At 59.9% G+C, this 15603-nt stretch overlaps 2 protein-coding genes across 10 annotated transcripts in view; one reads left to right on the top strand and one right to left on the bottom strand.

Annotated features, from left to right (window-relative positions):
* Positions 1 to 1705: 1705 nt before the first annotated feature.
* ARPC5L (actin related protein 2/3 complex subunit 5 like) lies at positions 1706 to 7442 on the top strand. Of its 3 annotated transcripts, XM_062207575.1 has the most exons (5): positions 1706 to 1957; positions 5552 to 5623; positions 5946 to 6122; positions 6311 to 6435; positions 6922 to 7442. In XM_062207575.1, the coding sequence occupies exons 1-5, from the start codon at positions 1808 to 1810 to the stop codon at positions 6926 to 6928; spliced, it is 531 nt and encodes a 176-aa protein (XP_062063559.1). In that variant the 5' UTR covers positions 1706 to 1807; the 3' UTR covers positions 6929 to 7442. The 3 variants fall into 3 exon arrangements, with proteins under 3 accessions (XP_062063559.1, XP_062063561.1, XP_062063560.1); XM_062207577.1 differs by lacking the exon at positions 6922 to 7442 and having other exon boundaries at positions 1707 to 1957; positions 6307 to 6430; XM_062207576.1 differs by lacking the exon at positions 6311 to 6435 and having other exon boundaries at positions 1709 to 1957.
* A 1038-nt stretch (positions 7443 to 8480) lies between these two features.
* The window catches only part of GOLGA1 (golgin A1), a 65846-nt gene continuing 58723 nt past the window's right edge, over positions 8481 to 15603 (bottom strand). For all 7 annotated transcript variants that reach the window (XM_062207568.1, XM_062207571.1, XM_062207569.1 and 4 more), the window contains 4 exons: positions 11793 to 11852; positions 11147 to 11317; positions 10696 to 10782; positions 8481 to 10271 (listed from right to left, as the gene is read on the bottom strand). In XM_062207568.1, coding sequence (XP_062063552.1) covers positions 10191 to 10271; positions 10696 to 10782; positions 11147 to 11317; positions 11793 to 11852 — 399 coding nt within the window. In that variant the 3' untranslated portion in view covers positions 8481 to 10190. The remainder of the gene's footprint in view (positions 10272 to 10695; positions 10783 to 11146; positions 11318 to 11792; positions 11853 to 15603) is intronic.

The raw sequence follows: 15603 nt of genomic DNA, 5'->3' as shown, positions 1-15603 counted from the left end.
CCCTGCACCTACGTGGGAGACCCGGAAGAAGCTCCTGGCTTCCATCTGCGCAGCTCTGGCCGTTGCGGCCATTTGTAGAGTGAACCATCGGATGGAAGACCTCTCTCTCTCTCTGTAACTCTGCCTTTCAAATAAAATAAATAAATCTTGGCCGGCGCCACAGCTCAATAGGTTAATCCTCCGCCTAGCGGCGCCGGCACACCAGGTTCTAGTCCCGGTCGGGGCACCGGATTCTGTCCCGGTTGCCCCTCTTCCAGGCCAGCTCTCTGCTGTGGCCAGGGAGTGCAGTGGAGGATGGCCCAACTACTTGGGCCCCATGGGAGACCAGGATAAGCACCTGGCTCCTGCCATCGGATCAGCGCAGTGCGCCGGCTGCAGCGCACCTACTACGGCGGCCATTGGAGGGTGAACCAACAGCAAAAGGAAGACCTTTCTCTCTGTCTCTCTCTCTCTCACTGTCCACTCTGCCTGTCAAAAAAATAAATAAATAAATAAATAAATCTTAAAAAATTATTTGAAAGGCAGAGTTACAGAGAGGGAGACAGATCTTCCATCTGCTGGTTCACTCCATGCCATAACCAGGGGCTTCAGTGTGGGTGCAGGGCCTAAGCATTTGGGCCATCCCTGCTGTTTTCCCAGGGATGGTAGCAGGCAACTGGATCGGAAGTGGAGCAGCCAGGACATGAACCAGTGCCCGTGTGGGATGTCGGCTTCCCCCCCCACACCACGCCTGCACCTCAAGTCCCTTATCAGGATAGTCTGCGGATACAAACTTCTGTCCCGTGGCCTTCCTGAGTCAGAAAACCCCTTCCCAAGTAGAGTTGAAATGCAAGAGGGCTTTGCCTGCCACGGACGAGAAAAGAGGGCATGGCACGCCCCGGTTCACTCCCCACATGCCAGCGAGGCCGAAGCCTGCAGCCAGGAACTCACTCGGGGCTCCCAGGTGGGTAGCAGGGGCCGGCTGGGTGCACACAGCAGGAAGCTGAGAGTGGGGGCAGAGCCGGGACTCAGGCTCCAATAAGGGATGACTCCAGTATGGGATGCAGGCTTCCTACCGGCTAGGCCCAACACCAGCGGCCGCGGCAGCAGTTTTATCTGCAGACACAGTTGAATGAGAAGTATTCAACAAAGCCTATTTGAAACATAACTAGTCTAAGGCTGAAGTCAGTTAGCAGCCCAGACCCCGGGAAGGCCGCTCCTGGCCGCCAGGGCCCACGCCCCAGTCCTGCCAACGACGGGGGCCCCAGGGCCATCTCCCTCTCCAGGCGGCAGGCGAAGTCGCCGCACCCTCAAATCAAAAGGGCTCCGGAGTCGCCAGCCGGCTGCTTCCTAACGGGGTCGCCTCCTCCGGCTCCGCGCCGTGCGCTCGAGGCCCCCTCCCACCAGCCAGGCGGCTTCTCCCCCAGCGGAGCCGCGCCCGCTGCGTCCGGGGAGTGATGACCCCCGCACTCCGCGGCGCCCTTCCCCGGGAAGGAGCTCCCCGGAGAGGAACCAGAGAACGAGCGCAGCTATGGCGCACACGGCATCAGGCCTGCGCGGGCACGGGGCAGCCACACCGCGAGACGTGCACACAGAGCCGACGAGGGACTAGACCGTCCGTGACACCGCCGCCCCCCAGCCCCGCCTCCTTCGGGCACTTCCGGTTCCGGCGCAGACCGGAAGTGGGCGGGGCGGCGGCTGCGCGCGGAGGAGGTGGAGGCGGTGCCCGGCGGCCGCTTCCCACCCCCGAGCCGGAGCCGGTGCCGAGCGGAGCGGAGCCGAGGTCGGTCCGGGAGCGGAGCCGGCTGAGCGACGCCGAGCTCCCGCCATGGCCCGGAACACCCTGTCTTCGCGCTTCCGCCGGGTGGATATCGACGAGTTTGACGAGAACAAATTCGTGGACGAGCAGGAGGAGGCGGCGGCGGCGGCGGGAGAGCCAGGCCCGGACCCTAGCGAGGTGGACGGGCTCCTGCGGCAATATCCTTCCCCGGTGGGGCGGTCCGGCCTCCGCGCGCGCCGCGGCCCGGGCTCCTCTCTGGTGCGGCCGCTCCACTTCCCTCGTGCCCGGCTCGGGCTCCCCGCTCCCCTTCCTGTCGGTCCCGGCAGGTCGGTCTGGCTCCCCCGCTCCCCTCTGCGCCGGGCCGCACCGCAGCAGCTCAGCCCTGGACCTGGGGGCACAGCCCTCGGCGGCCCCAGAGCTACGGCGACCGCGCCTCGGGCCCAGGCCCCTCGCCCCGAGCTGCTCCCCGCCCCCCCCATCGCTCCCTCCGGCTCTTGCGGAGATCGGGCGGCGGCAGGGGCCGTCGGGGCCTGGGCCTCCCCGACTGCCGCACACCTTGTGAGTGGGCGGGCGGAGGGCGGGGAGGCTGGGCAGACCCAGCGGGGAATGAGGGCTGCAGCCCGGGGCGGCCCGGGGTCCGAGGCCGTGCGCTCCTGCTCCGGAGTCGGCCGGCCCCTCTGCACGCCAGCCTTGCGCACCCGTTCCCATTTCCTCGGAGCGCCTCGGGCCCTGCACCTGCACGCTTCCGGCCGCGCTTCCCGAGGGAATTTGTCGGTCCGCGGGGGGAAGAGCGGCTGGTGTCGAGCTGAGAAGAAGCACACGGCGCATGCGAGGTGCAAGGAGGCCCGGGGCTGGACAGGGCTGTCTGTGGCCGCAGAAAGCAGGCGGCTAGGGAAGATTAAAAATAGAGGTGATTGGCGCAGCCTGCCTGGGCCCGCCGCAGCCCGAGCACGGGAAACCGGCTCGCTGGGGCGGGCGGGACCTGCCTGTGCAGACGGTGGCCAGGCCGAGGGCGTGCGTGCCCCTCCCCCGCCCCGCCGGGTGGAGGTCAGATGCCCCGTGTGGAGCCTTCGGGAGGAGTTCTGCGCTCCAGCCCTCTGTTTGAACTAGAATGGTTTCCAAAGGTGGAGGTTCCAACCTGTATTTCCTGCCTGGCTCACCCCGCTGGGGAAATGGGGCCGGGGAGGGGCCCCCGGGAGGGCCTGCTGCCTGCCGGCTGCCGGCGAGGAGGCTCCGGGTCAGCGTCCGCAGCGCGCGAGCCCAAGGCCCGGGCAGCTCGCGCCGACCTTGCTGTGCAGGGACTTGCTGAAGGGCGCCTCTCGCTCGGCCCCTGCCTGGTGCTGGTTCCTCGGGGTGCTTGGAGGCTTAGGGTCCGCTGCTCCTGGAGGGTGTGGGGAGCAGGAGGTGAGCAAGTGAGGACTGAGATCCTGGGGCTCAGCTGGCAGGAGGAAAGAGCTGATGTTTATTGAGTCCTACCCTGTACCCAGTACTGGGCTTTAGATAGCTGGGTGTAAGCTGCAGAGTTTCTTTTCTTTGTAAGCATTCATTCATTCATTTGAAGGCAGAGTTAGATGTTTTATCTGCTGGTTCACTCCCAAATGGCTGCAATGGCCAGAGCTGGGCTGGTCCGGAGCTGGGAGCCAGGAGCTTCAGCTGGGTCTCCCATGCCGGTGCAGGGGCCCAAGGACTTGGGCCATCTTCTGCTGCTTTCCCAGGCCACAGCAGAGAGCTGGATCGGAAGTGGAGCAGCCAGCGGCCATGTGGGATGCCGGCACTGCACGCAGTGGCCTTACCTGCTGTGCCACAGCGCTGGGGCAGAGGGAGAGGTTACTTGACGGGGGGAAGGGGCTGCCCGTCCTAGGGCTGTACAGGAAAGTGTGATGGTGGGAGGCGCCCAGGTGAGGTGGAGTGCCGTGTGTGCACACAGACCAGTCCCACGCTGTTGGGGCTGTGTGACCTCGCACAGTCACACACCGTCAGCCTCTGCTGCCGCCTGTTCGTGGAAGGCGGCCGTGCTGGGTGCTCAGCACACGACCTGGACCTGAGTGGCAGCGAGGGATTGTGGGAGGCGCTTGGGTCTGGAGGCGAGCTGCACCCTCTTAGCAGCTTCCTTCTCTGAGCCCCGGCTTCATGGCCTTTGAAATCAGAATAGTCTTGTTGGGAGGGGCTTTCCCCGGGACGAGCCGCCGTGTGAAAGCCCCTGGCGGGCCGCGGAGGCCTTGGGGAGCGGGCGCAGTATCAGTTCCCTTTCTTCCTGGGCCGCCTGCTGAGAGCAGTGGTTTGGGGTGACTTTCCCCCTCCCCCCGAAATCTGGCAACATTGGCGACACTGATGGCCACACCTTGAGGCTGCTGCTTGTATCTTGTGCGAGGAGGCTAGGGATGTGACGGCATCCTGCAGTGGGCGTGGGCAGGACGGACTTGACACCCAGGAACCTTCTGGTCTGAGGCGTCGGCGGGGCCAGCGCGATGGCGCCACGTGAAGCTGTTGTGACGCTGGCGTTCAGAGCAGAACGCCAGTTTGTGTCCCGGCTGCCCCACCTCCGATGCAGCTCCCTGCCCAGGTGCGGGGGCAGGCGGTGGAGTCTGGTGCCAGTAGTGGGCCCTGCTGGCCACGTGGGAGATTAGGATGGGGCTCCTGGCTGCCGCTGACCCGGACCTGCCTGTTGCGGCCATCTGGGGAGTGAAGCAGTGGGTGGACGCTCTCTCGGCCTCTCCCCTGTTTAAATACAGTGTCAGAGGCCAAGGGCTGAGCGGGGTTCTCTGAGAGGGCCTCAAGCCAGCGGGGTGCAGACACCGGCTTCCCAGGGGCGCCCTCCCTGCTGCTCCTGGCTCCTGCTGGCCTTGTCCCTGACAGCCTGGTGCCACCGAGGGCGGTAACAGGTCCCAGTCCACGCCCCGCCTTTGCCGACTGTCCCCTGAAAGATTGGGTTTGCCATTTGTGCAGGCTTCAGTGAAAGCTTGCGGGCCTGTGTTCCCTGTTGGCCCCGGGACCCCAAATTAGAAAAGGGGGGCAGAGCTCGTCAGCGGTGGGAAGGGACTGCAGAGCTGGAGGTGCGGGCTGGGTGCCGCCCAGACTGAAGGGCAGCGGGCGCAGGAGGCCCAGCCCTGCCCCGGGGGCTCCGTTCTCACGGGGGGGGGGGGGGGGGGGGCCGCCGCAAGGCGCAGCAGACACCTGGGCGGGCCTTGTGCTATTTTTGAAGCTCGTGGCTGAAGCCAGTGTTTCACATGATGTAACTTGGTTTAAAATAGGTGTCGCCTTTGGGGACTTAACCCAGATTGTCATTTTCTTTTGCATGCTGGGTATTCAGAGGTTGGCAAAGAATGTGGTATCAGGCTTGCCACTGAGGTTTGGGGCGGGGCAGAGCGGCTGCTCTGTTGGCCGAGAGTTCTCGCAGACTGACGGTTGGCCCTCTCTGGCCAGGGTGGCTCCTGGGAGAAAGCAGCTTTGGCGTCTTCGTCTTCGTCCCTTTAGTAGTTGAATGGATACAAAACACCCGTGAAGAGTTAGGAGATTTCCGGTTGTGCCTTCCCGCTTCCCTTTGTAGAGATGAGAGAGGCCTGTGAGTGCCGGGGGAGCGGGCAGACAGGGGCAGGTGGGGCCCTTAGGGGCAGCTGCTTCCTGGGGAGAGTTTGGGAGGAGGCAGAGAGGCGCTGCCCGGGCTCGGCAGCTCCAGGCTGTAAAGCAGCTGGGCCTCGGGATCCCCGTGAGTGCCCCGGAGCGGTTCGGGTTGTGCCCACAGTGCGCGCGGACACGCTTGGCCTGGCTGACCTTAACGGATGCTGGTGCACAGGGGACATGCTTCGGGCGTTCCACGCTGCCTTGCGGAACTCTCCGGTCAACACCAAGAACCAGGCTGTGAAGGTAAAGGGGCAGGGTGGGGCGGGGCTGGGCCCCCCAGTCTGTGTTTACAGCTCCCCAGGACCTCCCCAGGGCCTGGGCCAGCAGGTGGCCCAGCCCTTGCAGATAAATGTGCTTGCCTCCGGGGACTTGGCTGGGACTTGGCCGTGGTTCTGCTTCTGTGGGCTCTGAATGCACAGGGATTTTACGGCTTCTCAGAGTCCTGTTAACACGGCCTGGAAAGAGGGCAGTGCTTCTGGCAAGCTCTTCCCACTTGTGCCTACAGTGGGGCAGGGATGGGCCCGGGCTGTGGCTCTGGGCCTCAGGCGCGCTCTTCCCTCTGCAGGAGCGAGCCCAGGGCGTGGTGCTGAAGGTGCTCACTAACTTCAAGAGCAGCGAAATTGAGCAGGCAGTGCAGTCGCTGGACAGAAATGGCATCGACTTGTTAATGAAGTACATTTATAAAGGGTTTGAGAAGCCCACAGAAAACAGCAGTGCAGTGCTGCTGCAGTGGCACGAAAAGGTATGTGGACACGCCGTCCCTGCACTCAGCCCCTGCCTCACCCCGGGCTTTAGCAGGCGGCCCTGCGAGAGCCGGGGCCAAGCCTCCACCTGGGACTCTTGGTCCCCTCCCCCTCCCAGGGAAGCGCCTGGTCGGGCTCTGCTGTCTCTGGTACACTCACTTTATAGCTGCTGCTTTGTGCCAGGCAGGACGGGGGGCCCTTGCTGTGTGCCATGGGTGCAGGTGACCAGGCGCGGTGTGGAGTGGCAGGGATGCTTCCTGGCTGGCTGGAGCGTCATGGTACTTTCTTGGCATTGGTGGAGTCAACTGCTGGGTGAGTGGGGTGGTCCTAGGATGCAGGCTGAGCCTCCTCGCCGGCTGCCAGGGCTTCTGGCCCCGGCCTCAGCAGGCCAGAGGGCGCAGTGGGCGGAAAGCACGACAGTCATTTGCCATGGCCTCGTCCGCCTGCCGCTCTTCACCTGAGTGCCCACTGCCCTGCCCCACACGCCCCCTTGACGGGGGTCAGGCACTGGGGACGGGGCGAGCAGTCCTCCCCGCAGTGTGGAGGCCACTCTCCAGCCGGCCGGTGTGCGTTCCTGTGCCTCTGGCAGCCTGGAAGCAAGGGGCTTGCTGAGAGAGGAACTCTGGCTCTGCCGGGCATGCATGGTGCCTGGGCCCGGGCCACTCCTGCTGCCGGAGGTGGTGGTCGCGTCGCAGGCGTCCTTTCTCCGAGGGTCGGCACGTGTGGTCGGGCTGGGGGCGTGGGCCCGTCATGGCCAGCCAGGTCTCACCTGACACATTTCCTTTTCCTGCTCCGCAGGCCTTAGCAGTAGGAGGACTAGGCTCCATTATTAGAGTTCTTACAGCAAGAAAGACTGTTTAAAAGTCAAAGGACTTGTTACCTCGAGAACTGTGGATGCCCAGGCCGGTGCAGAAGGGACTGACAATGGACCACCTTCCTAGGAGCGCCCGACTCGACTCTTCCAGGACACGTGGCCGCTGAAGTGTATTTTATTTTCAAGGTGGAGGGAGAAATCGTCTGTTTCCCAAATCCTTTGCAGGATCTGATCGTCTCTTATGCCTTCGTCTACACAGCACTGCAGAATGGGCACTGGACCGGACAGAGAGGCTGGCCAGCACTCAGGTGGAGCTGTGTGTGCTGCCGGCTGAGGCTGGGGGAGGGATGGGTTGGCAGGTGCAGACCCAAGGGCTGTGGTGAAAGGGACAGCTTGTGGGAAAACCCGAGTTTGTACAGACCCCCGACCTCCCGGGAAGGTGGGCTCTCGGGTTCGTTGTAAAGTGCCTGCTGCATCAATAAAGCTCTTGGCTTCTTAGTATACACATCGCGGTGTCTTGTCTCTGAAAGGCAGGATGGGATGGGAACGAGTGACTTTGGACGGGCTCGAGAGTATCCCTGCTTGGCCGCTGCGGGAGCAGGCATGGCCGCCCACCGGCTCTCTCGGCGCAGCAGTGCGCGAGCCTCGGCTGAGAGGTTCGGCTCAGTAACTGTTGTTCCTTACTCCTCTGACCTGTTTGTAACTCTGGAGCTCACTTAAGCGAACAAAGGGCCAGGCATTTAAGGATCGGTCAAGTCTTCAGTTTGTGTGACTGCACTTGGACTGCGCCGAGGGTGGGCCTTGGACACTCTTGGCTCCCAGCTCCGGCTCTGCTGTGTGCAGCAGCAGCGTGATGCATCAGCAGGTTTTCTTTTCTTTTTAAAGTATTTGAGAGGGAGAAGCTGAACGAGAGCTTCCATTTGCTGATTCACTCCCCAAATGCCTGCAGTGGGCCCAAGCTGGAATTGGGAGCTCAATCCAGGTCCCCCATGGGGGTGGCAAGGACTCGACAACTGTTCAGGCATCACTTCGCCTCCCAGGGTGTGCATCAGCAGGAAGCCAGAACTGGTAGTGGAGCTGGGATTCAAACCCAGGCACTATGGGATCTACTGTGGGATGTGGGGTCCCAAGCTCCTGCCTGGACAAGGGTTCTTAAAAGAACTAAAAGCTGGGCACAGGGAACAGCCAGTGGGAGCGAAGGAACTGATGTAACCACTCACAGCGAGCCTCTGGGCAGAACCCTCTTTTTCAGCTCACGGTTAACGGTAGGGACCCAAATGCATCTGCAAGCTCCTCTGACCCACGTGGGCCCTGGACACACTGACCAAAGCAGCACGCCCCTCCCGCCCCTCGCTTCTCCGTAGAATGACTGTGGTCTTTGGGCGGTAGGGCTAGGCTGTTGGCTGCATTAAATTACATGTTCATCCAAACCTGGCTAAGGAGGGAGGGGTTCTGTCTGAAAGACAAGTTCTGTAGCCCTTGAAGTACTGGAAACAAGAGACGATGTACTAACAGCAAGCATGCACCGAGACAACAAACCATCAAGGAAAACCCACGGCAGCTGCGTCGGAATTGGAGAGCTTTAATCAAAAAGTGTATTGCACCACAAGTGAATTTTCCATAGCAGTCTTAGGAATACGGTCCTATTTACAAGATCAATGCTCACAGGAAGGGCTATGTATACCGCCTTGTACAGGACACTTTATACAAGTGAAAGTGCATTGAATCACTTAGAATGTTCACTCCATTCTTCCTCTTAAAGCTGAGGGAAATTCAACATGCAGGAGGAACTCCTCCCTAAGGGAATACACTCCTAACGGCCCCAGGACACCTAAGACTGTGGGGTTGGGGCTGGGGGTGGGGAAGGGGTGAGCCCCGCTCCCGGGGCAGGAGAAGCCAGGCGGAGCAGACCCCGCCTCCCCACAAGTGGTACAGCTGCCCCAGCAAGCTCGCACTCCCAGTCCTACCAAAGTGACGGAGCCCAGGGGACGCCGGTTTCGTGTCCCCCACCAGGGAATGGAACGCAGCATTCTGAGGGACCCGAGCGGCAGGCTGCCCGGCGCTGCCCTGGTGAACTTCTGCCAGGTCTGTGCGGCATCTGCCTACCCGTACGTGCATGTACATACGTGTAGTGACCCAAGGCCTGACTGAGAAACACCTGTAGTCACCGGGTACGGATAGTGAATTTCAGAGCTCCAGTTACTCTAGTTTAGCCAGTGAGACTCACTGAAGTAGAAATCAATACATGGCTTCCCTTTCAGCTGAATGACGCGCCGTGTCTCTCCTTCCCTCAGCAATAACGGATCCACGCTCTCGGCCGCCGGCGGCGGGGGTGCTGTCAGGTGCTGCAGCAGTGCCACCTCGGCCTCTGGTGTCAGGGGCAGCCCCTCCCAGGGTTCGGTCCAGGCTGGGGGAGGGGCCCCGGAGGCCAGCAACGCACAGGACACCAGCAAAACCACAGAGGGACAGGACTCCTGCTTTCAGAAAGAATTTCCTCTGGATGCTCTCATTCTCCTTTAAGAACATCAGTTCAATGGATTTTCTAAGACAGAAGACATGTTTATAACAGCAAAGAACTTCAGCTATAAAAAATAGTTTAAAATGGTTTGCCAGCAACCTATCCAAGACAAGTACATTCATTAAAAAGGCCATGGAGTGTATCTGGAGCTACACCGGGGTCGCTGTATTTGCTCGTTTTCTTCTGGACAGTGGAGGTGCCGTCAGCAAGCTGCATGTCCTTCAGGCCACCTGGCCCCAGAGTGCCTTCGCGATGTGCACATCTGAGGGTCCAGGGGAGACGCTGTGTTCTTGGGAGGAGGGCGTAACCAGCCTCTTCTGACTCCTGTGAACCCCACGCCCTGGCGGAGGGCCCCTTTAGAAGCCGGCAGCACAGCTGAGTGTGGCCCGCGTCATCGCGGTCAGCACCGCCTGGGGGCCGTGGCCACGGCTCCGCACGCTAACGGGAAAGGCAGGACTCGGGTGCAGACAGGGTGCTGGCCAGAGCTGGGCTACCAGCAGCCCTGCGGCAGCCGGGGAGTGCCGGACCCTCCTGTTGGTGGCCAGACACCGCTCAGCTCCCTCCCGAGGTGCATGTGAGCCTGCAGGGAAGTGGGCCTTAAGTGTTGTAAACAATGTTAGACGCTTGTACAAAATACTGCAGTTACAGTGACTAAAAACCCACCCAGACTGGGGTGTCAGCCAACTTTTCACAGAAAAAGAGTCAACCCACGGCGCTCCGTCCTCGGGTGCTTCCCTAGGACCATGGTATCCGAGGGTTTGAAATAGACGGCCGGATGCTGCCCTTGGGGGCCGGTCTGGACCCAAACCACGACATCTGCGTTGGAAACAAGAGAGGCCGCTGAGGAGGGCAGGCGGGCACAGGAAGCAGCAGCCCCTGCGGTGAGCAGGGCAGTGAGGCGGGGGATGGTGCCAGGACCAGTCTGCGGGCCGAGAGCCTGTCCTCAGTGTGGCAGGGAAACGACAGGAAACTAGGGACAGCACAAGGTCAAGGAGTTGGAGGCAGATTTTAAAGCCTGGGAGCCGGGCCAGGCCTGGGGCTGCTGGCACAGGGACACCTCCCAGACACGCTAGGCCTGCTGGGCAGGCACAGCGGGCGTTTGGGCGCGCAGCTGACCTCGCCGAATCCTTCCTAGGTCAAGTCCGTCACCTGTGGACAAGCGAGCGCTGGCAGGGCAGCAGCTGGTCCGCTGCAGGGCTGGGCTCGCTCGGTCGGGGAGGACGGGCGGAGGGAAGCCTACCTTGTACTCCAGGGTCTCCTTGAGCATGCTCTCTTCCTCTTGGGAGAAGTTCAGCAAGACCGACACCGCTTTGATAAGATGAAAAGCCTGAAACAGAGTAAGTGTTGCTGCTAGGTGCGGGGTGGGGAGTCAGGGGGCTAAACAGAGCATTTCCTGTTCTCGCCTAGCAAGAAGTGGGCTGTGGGTGGGGTTCAGGCTGCGCTCCCCTGCGCTCCACCTCTGCTGGGAAGTGCCAGGACTGCTGGCCGCTCAGTTCCCAGGGCTCTGGCCTCGGCGCCCAGGTCAGGGGTACAAGTGGCTCCCGCAGCTCCCACCAGGAGCCCGTGCCCACCGTGCTCTCCCCTGCCCGTTGCTTAGCAGGAGGCACGGCTGAGTGCCCACAGGAAGGGGGGGGAGGAGGAAGTGGGCTGGGGGAGCCATGCACGCAGGGCTCAGCAGGGCTGCCCGTTACCTCGGATTCCCGACAGGACATGAATTTTAAAACAACGTGCTTAAGGTATTCGAAGTTGATCTCGCGGGCATCAGTGAGGTCGGCGTTGTTGGTGACAGAAGGTGCCAGGGTTGGCATCTCAGGGCCAGGCTTCTCTCGAACATCAAAAAGCTCATTATCAGGTCTGATTTTCTAAAAAACCAAAAACAAGAAGAGGAAGAGATGCTATGGCACAGTCTTCAAGATGGGTCTAGAACTCTTCATGGGAGGCCCAGCCTATCCCCAGTGGGCTCTCAGTGGCAAAGACCAGATCTGAGGAGGGCTCAGCTCCTCCAGCAGGGGGCGCGAGGGGGCGGGAGGTCACAGGAAACAGACACTGCTCTCCTTGCCAAGGACACGGCCCTGGGGCAGTAAGCCCCCAGCCTGGGGCAGGGCTGTTCCTGTCTGTACGGAGCCAAGCTGACTTCTGGGGAAAACCCATTTCCAGGGGAGGCTGCGGGCTGAGGCAGGCGCCCGGGGCTGCAGAGCCCTTTCTGGAGGTGGGTTCACACAGGCAGGGCTGGCGCACCACCAGAAACCCCTCCGATCAGAGAGCAGGGGCCCAGTGGGGATACAGGGCCCAGGCGGGGCCCAGCAGGGCAGGAGGGCTGTGCGCCGGGGCACTCACCAGCTCCTTCTGCAGAGTCTTTTTGAGCTCCAGCATCCTCTGCTGCATCTGCTTTATGGTCTGAGACAAAGCCCCGCCCACAAGACCGTGGTTAGAGGCCATCCTCCACGGCTCCGTCCCCTTCCACCCCGCCCGTGGGAAGTCTGCACCAGGCCCGGGTTCAGCTGCCTCGGCCACGTGCCTGCGGCTGGGCCGTCCTCCGTGCTCAACCACTGTGTGCCATGCCTACTGCCTGCCCGGTGGCGTCCTGGGCACTCAGTCCTCAGGCCCCCTTCCAGCATCGCTACAACCGCTCCTTCGCGCTCGTGTTAGGTGAAGGAGGGGACAAGGCCAGGCTCACGGCTCCCACTATCACTGTGGTTCTCCTCAGATACCACAGGCATGTGCAATACTTACTTTTTATTAAATCATTTATTTGAAAGGCAAAGTGACTGAGAGGGAGAGATACATTCCGTCCACCAGTTCACTCCCCAAATACTCGCAATACCCAGGTCTGGGTCAGGCCAAAGCCACGAGCCTAGAGTTCCATCTGGGGCTCCCATGGTGGTGGCAGGGGCCCGGGGACTTAAGCCATGTTCTGCTGCCTTTCCAGATGCAATGCTTATTATTATTTTTTTAAAGATTTATTTGTTTACTTGAAAGTCAGAGTTACACAGAGGAGGAGGGGGAGGAGTAGGAGGAGGGGAGAGGGAGGGGGAGGGCACTTGGGCCATCTTCTACTGCTTTCCCAGGCCGAAGCAGAGAGCTGGATCGGAAGCAGAGCAGCCGGGTCTTGAACCAGCGCCCATATGGGATGCTGGCACTGCAGGTGGCGGCTTTACTCGCTGCGCCACAGCGCCGGCCCCAAAGCTTATTATGAACAGTGTGAAAGGTCATGGTTTTTCTGCACAACCCACCAACATTGGTTTTATTTCTTTTTTTATTTATCTTTTAAAAGATTGATTTATTTGAAAGGCAAAGAGAAAGAGGGGGAAAGACAGATCATCCATCCAGTGGTTCACTTCTCAAATGGCTGCAACAGCTGGGGCTGGACCAGGCTGAAGCCAGGAGCCAGGAACTCCATCAGGGTCTCCCACATTGGTGCAGGGGCCCAGGGACTTGGACCATCTTCTGCTGTTTTCCCAAGTGCATTAACAGGGAGCTGGACCAGAAGTGGAACAGCTGGGACTTGAACTGGCGCCCACATGGGACACTGGAGGCACAGGTGGCAGTTTACCCTGCTGGACCGCAATGCCGACCCCCGAGTTTTCATTTCAAAGCAAAGCTGGAGTTTGCTTTGGCTCCCCAAGAGACATAGCCAGGGCTGCTGCTGTGGTGTAGCAGGTGAAGCTACCACCTGCAATGCCAGCATCCCATGTGGGCACCGGTTCAAGTCCCAGCCACTCCACTTCTGATCCAGCTCCCTGCTGGTGTGCCTGGGAAAGCAGCTAAAGATGACCCAAGTATTTGGGACCCTGCACTCAGATGGGAGACCAGGAAGAAGCTCCTGGCTCCTGACTGGCGCAGCTGCTGTGGTCATTTGGGGAGTGAACTAGAGGACAGAAGATTTTTCTCTCTCTGCCTCTAACTCGGCCTTTCAAATAAATAACTAAATCTTTAAGGGAAGGGAGGGGGAGGGGGAGGGGGAGGGAGAGCCCACTTCTCCTGGGGAATGAGGTCCTGAGTCATAGGACTGTGAAATGTGTCTAGCTCTTGCTTTTTTTTTTTTTTTTGATAGGCAGAGTGGACAGTGAGAGAGTGAGAGAGAGAGAGAAAGAGAGAGAGAGAGAAAGGTCTTCCTTTATCATTGGTTCATCCTCCAATGGCCGCTGTGTCCGGTGCACTGCACTGATCTGAAGCCAGGAGCCAGGTGCAACTCGTGGGGTGCAGGGCCCAAGGACCTGGGCCATCCTCCACTGTACTCCCAGGCCACAGCAGAGAGCTGGCCTGGAAGAGGGGCAACCAGGACAGAATCTATCACCCCGACCGGGACCAGAACCTGGGGTGCCAGCACTGCAGGCAGAGGATTAGCCTAGTGAGCCGCGGCGCTGGCCCTTTCTAAGTGTTTTAAATGACCTGCAACATGGCCAGTTTTATAAAATGGCTCAGTGTGGTTTCAACTTGTATTCTCCTGGTTGATTATGAGACTGGACCTCCCCTTAAAAGTACATTTACAGTGGCGCCGCGGCTAAATAGGCTAATCCTCTGCCTGCGGCGCCAGCACATCGGGTTCTAGTCCCGGTCGGGGCGCCGGATTCTATCCCGGTGGCCCCTCTTCCAGGCCAGCTCTCTGCTGTGGCCCGGGAGTGCAGTGGAGGATGGCCCAAGTGCTTGGGCCCTGCACCCGCATGGGAGACCAGGAAGAAGCACCTGGCTCCTGGCTTCGGATCAGCGCGGTGCGCCGGCCGCGGTGGCCATTGGAGGGTGAACCAACGGCAAAGGAAGACCTTTCTCTCTGTCTCTCTGTCCACTCTGTAAAAAAAAAAAAAAAAAGTACAGGGCCAGTGCTGTAGCGTAGCAGGTAAAGCTGACATTTGTGGTACCAGTTCAAGTCCCAGCTGCTCCATTTCTGATCCATCTCCCTGCTGATGTGCCTGGAAAAGCAGCAGAGGATGGCCCAAATGCTTGGGCCCCTCCAACCGATTGGGAGACCTGGAAGAAGCTCCAGGTTCCTGGCTTCAGACCCACCCAGCCTCAGCCATTGTGGCCATTTGGGGAATGAACTATGGATGGAAGATCTGTCACTCTGTCTTTCCCTCTCTCTCTCCATAACTCTGCTTTCAAATAAATAAATACATCTTTAAAAAAATACATTTACAGGGCCGGTGCTGTGGCGTAGCAGGTAAAGCCGCTGCCTGCAGTGCCGGCATCCCATATGGGCACGAGTTCAAGTCCCAGCTGCTCCACTTCTGATCTAGCTCTCTGCTGTGGCCTGGGAAAGCAGTGGAAGATGGCCCAAGTCCTTGGGCCCTGCACCCACATGGGAAGACCTGGAAGAAGTTCCTGGATCCTGGCTTCAGATCTGCACAGCTCTGGCCATTGCGGCCAACTGGGGAGTGAACCAGCAGATAGAAGACACCTCTCTCTCTCTCTCTCTCTCTCTCTCTCTCTGCCTCTCTTTCTCTCTCTGTGTGACTCTGGCTTTCAAATAAATAAATCTTTTTAAAAAATACATTCACTATTTCATGTTACGCATTCTCTTACGTTTTTGGTCCATCAATTTCTCTAATAATTACTATAAAGTCCTATTATGTGCTCGGTGCTATGTTAGAGGCTGGAGAAACAGCAGTAAACAAAAGAAGACAAAATTTCAGCTCTCAAAAGGGAAAAGAATGAGCGAAAAACCACACAGACCATCAGAAGGTGCTGAGGATCAAGAAAAAGACAGCAAGGGGTTAGGGAGCTCTGCGGTGAGGGTTCAGAGGGGCAGAAGCCTGCCTCGCTGCTGAAACAACACGGGGGGAAGGCCGGACGGAAGGGGGAGGGAAGAGCAAGAGCCATCAGAAGGTCTCCAGACAGAAGGCTCAGCAAGGGCGAGGCCCTGAGGCATCTGCACAGAAACCAAGCGAGGCCCACGTGGCTGGGGGCGATGGAGACAGAGGGCACGCGCTGAAAGGCTACCACGGCCGCATGATGTAATGCTTCGCAGGCCACTGCAAGCACTTGGACTTCGGGGACAGACAAGTGGGGGGAAGCCGAAGTTCAAGGCTTCCTTCTGGAGCAGAGAGGAGGCAGATAGGCAGTGGCGATGAGCAGCAGGCTCTGGCTACAGTGAAGGGAGAGCCAAAGGATTTGCTGCTGATGTAGGTGGATGCGGCCCAGGTTTCACCAT

This window comes from Lepus europaeus, chromosome 12 (assembly GCF_033115175.1).
Source record: "Lepus europaeus isolate LE1 chromosome 12, mLepTim1.pri, whole genome shotgun sequence".
Taxonomy (NCBI): Eukaryota; Metazoa; Chordata; class Mammalia; order Lagomorpha; family Leporidae; genus Lepus; species Lepus europaeus.
Note: the sequence above shows the minus strand (reverse complement) of the source record. Positions and strands in the feature narration are given on the sequence as shown.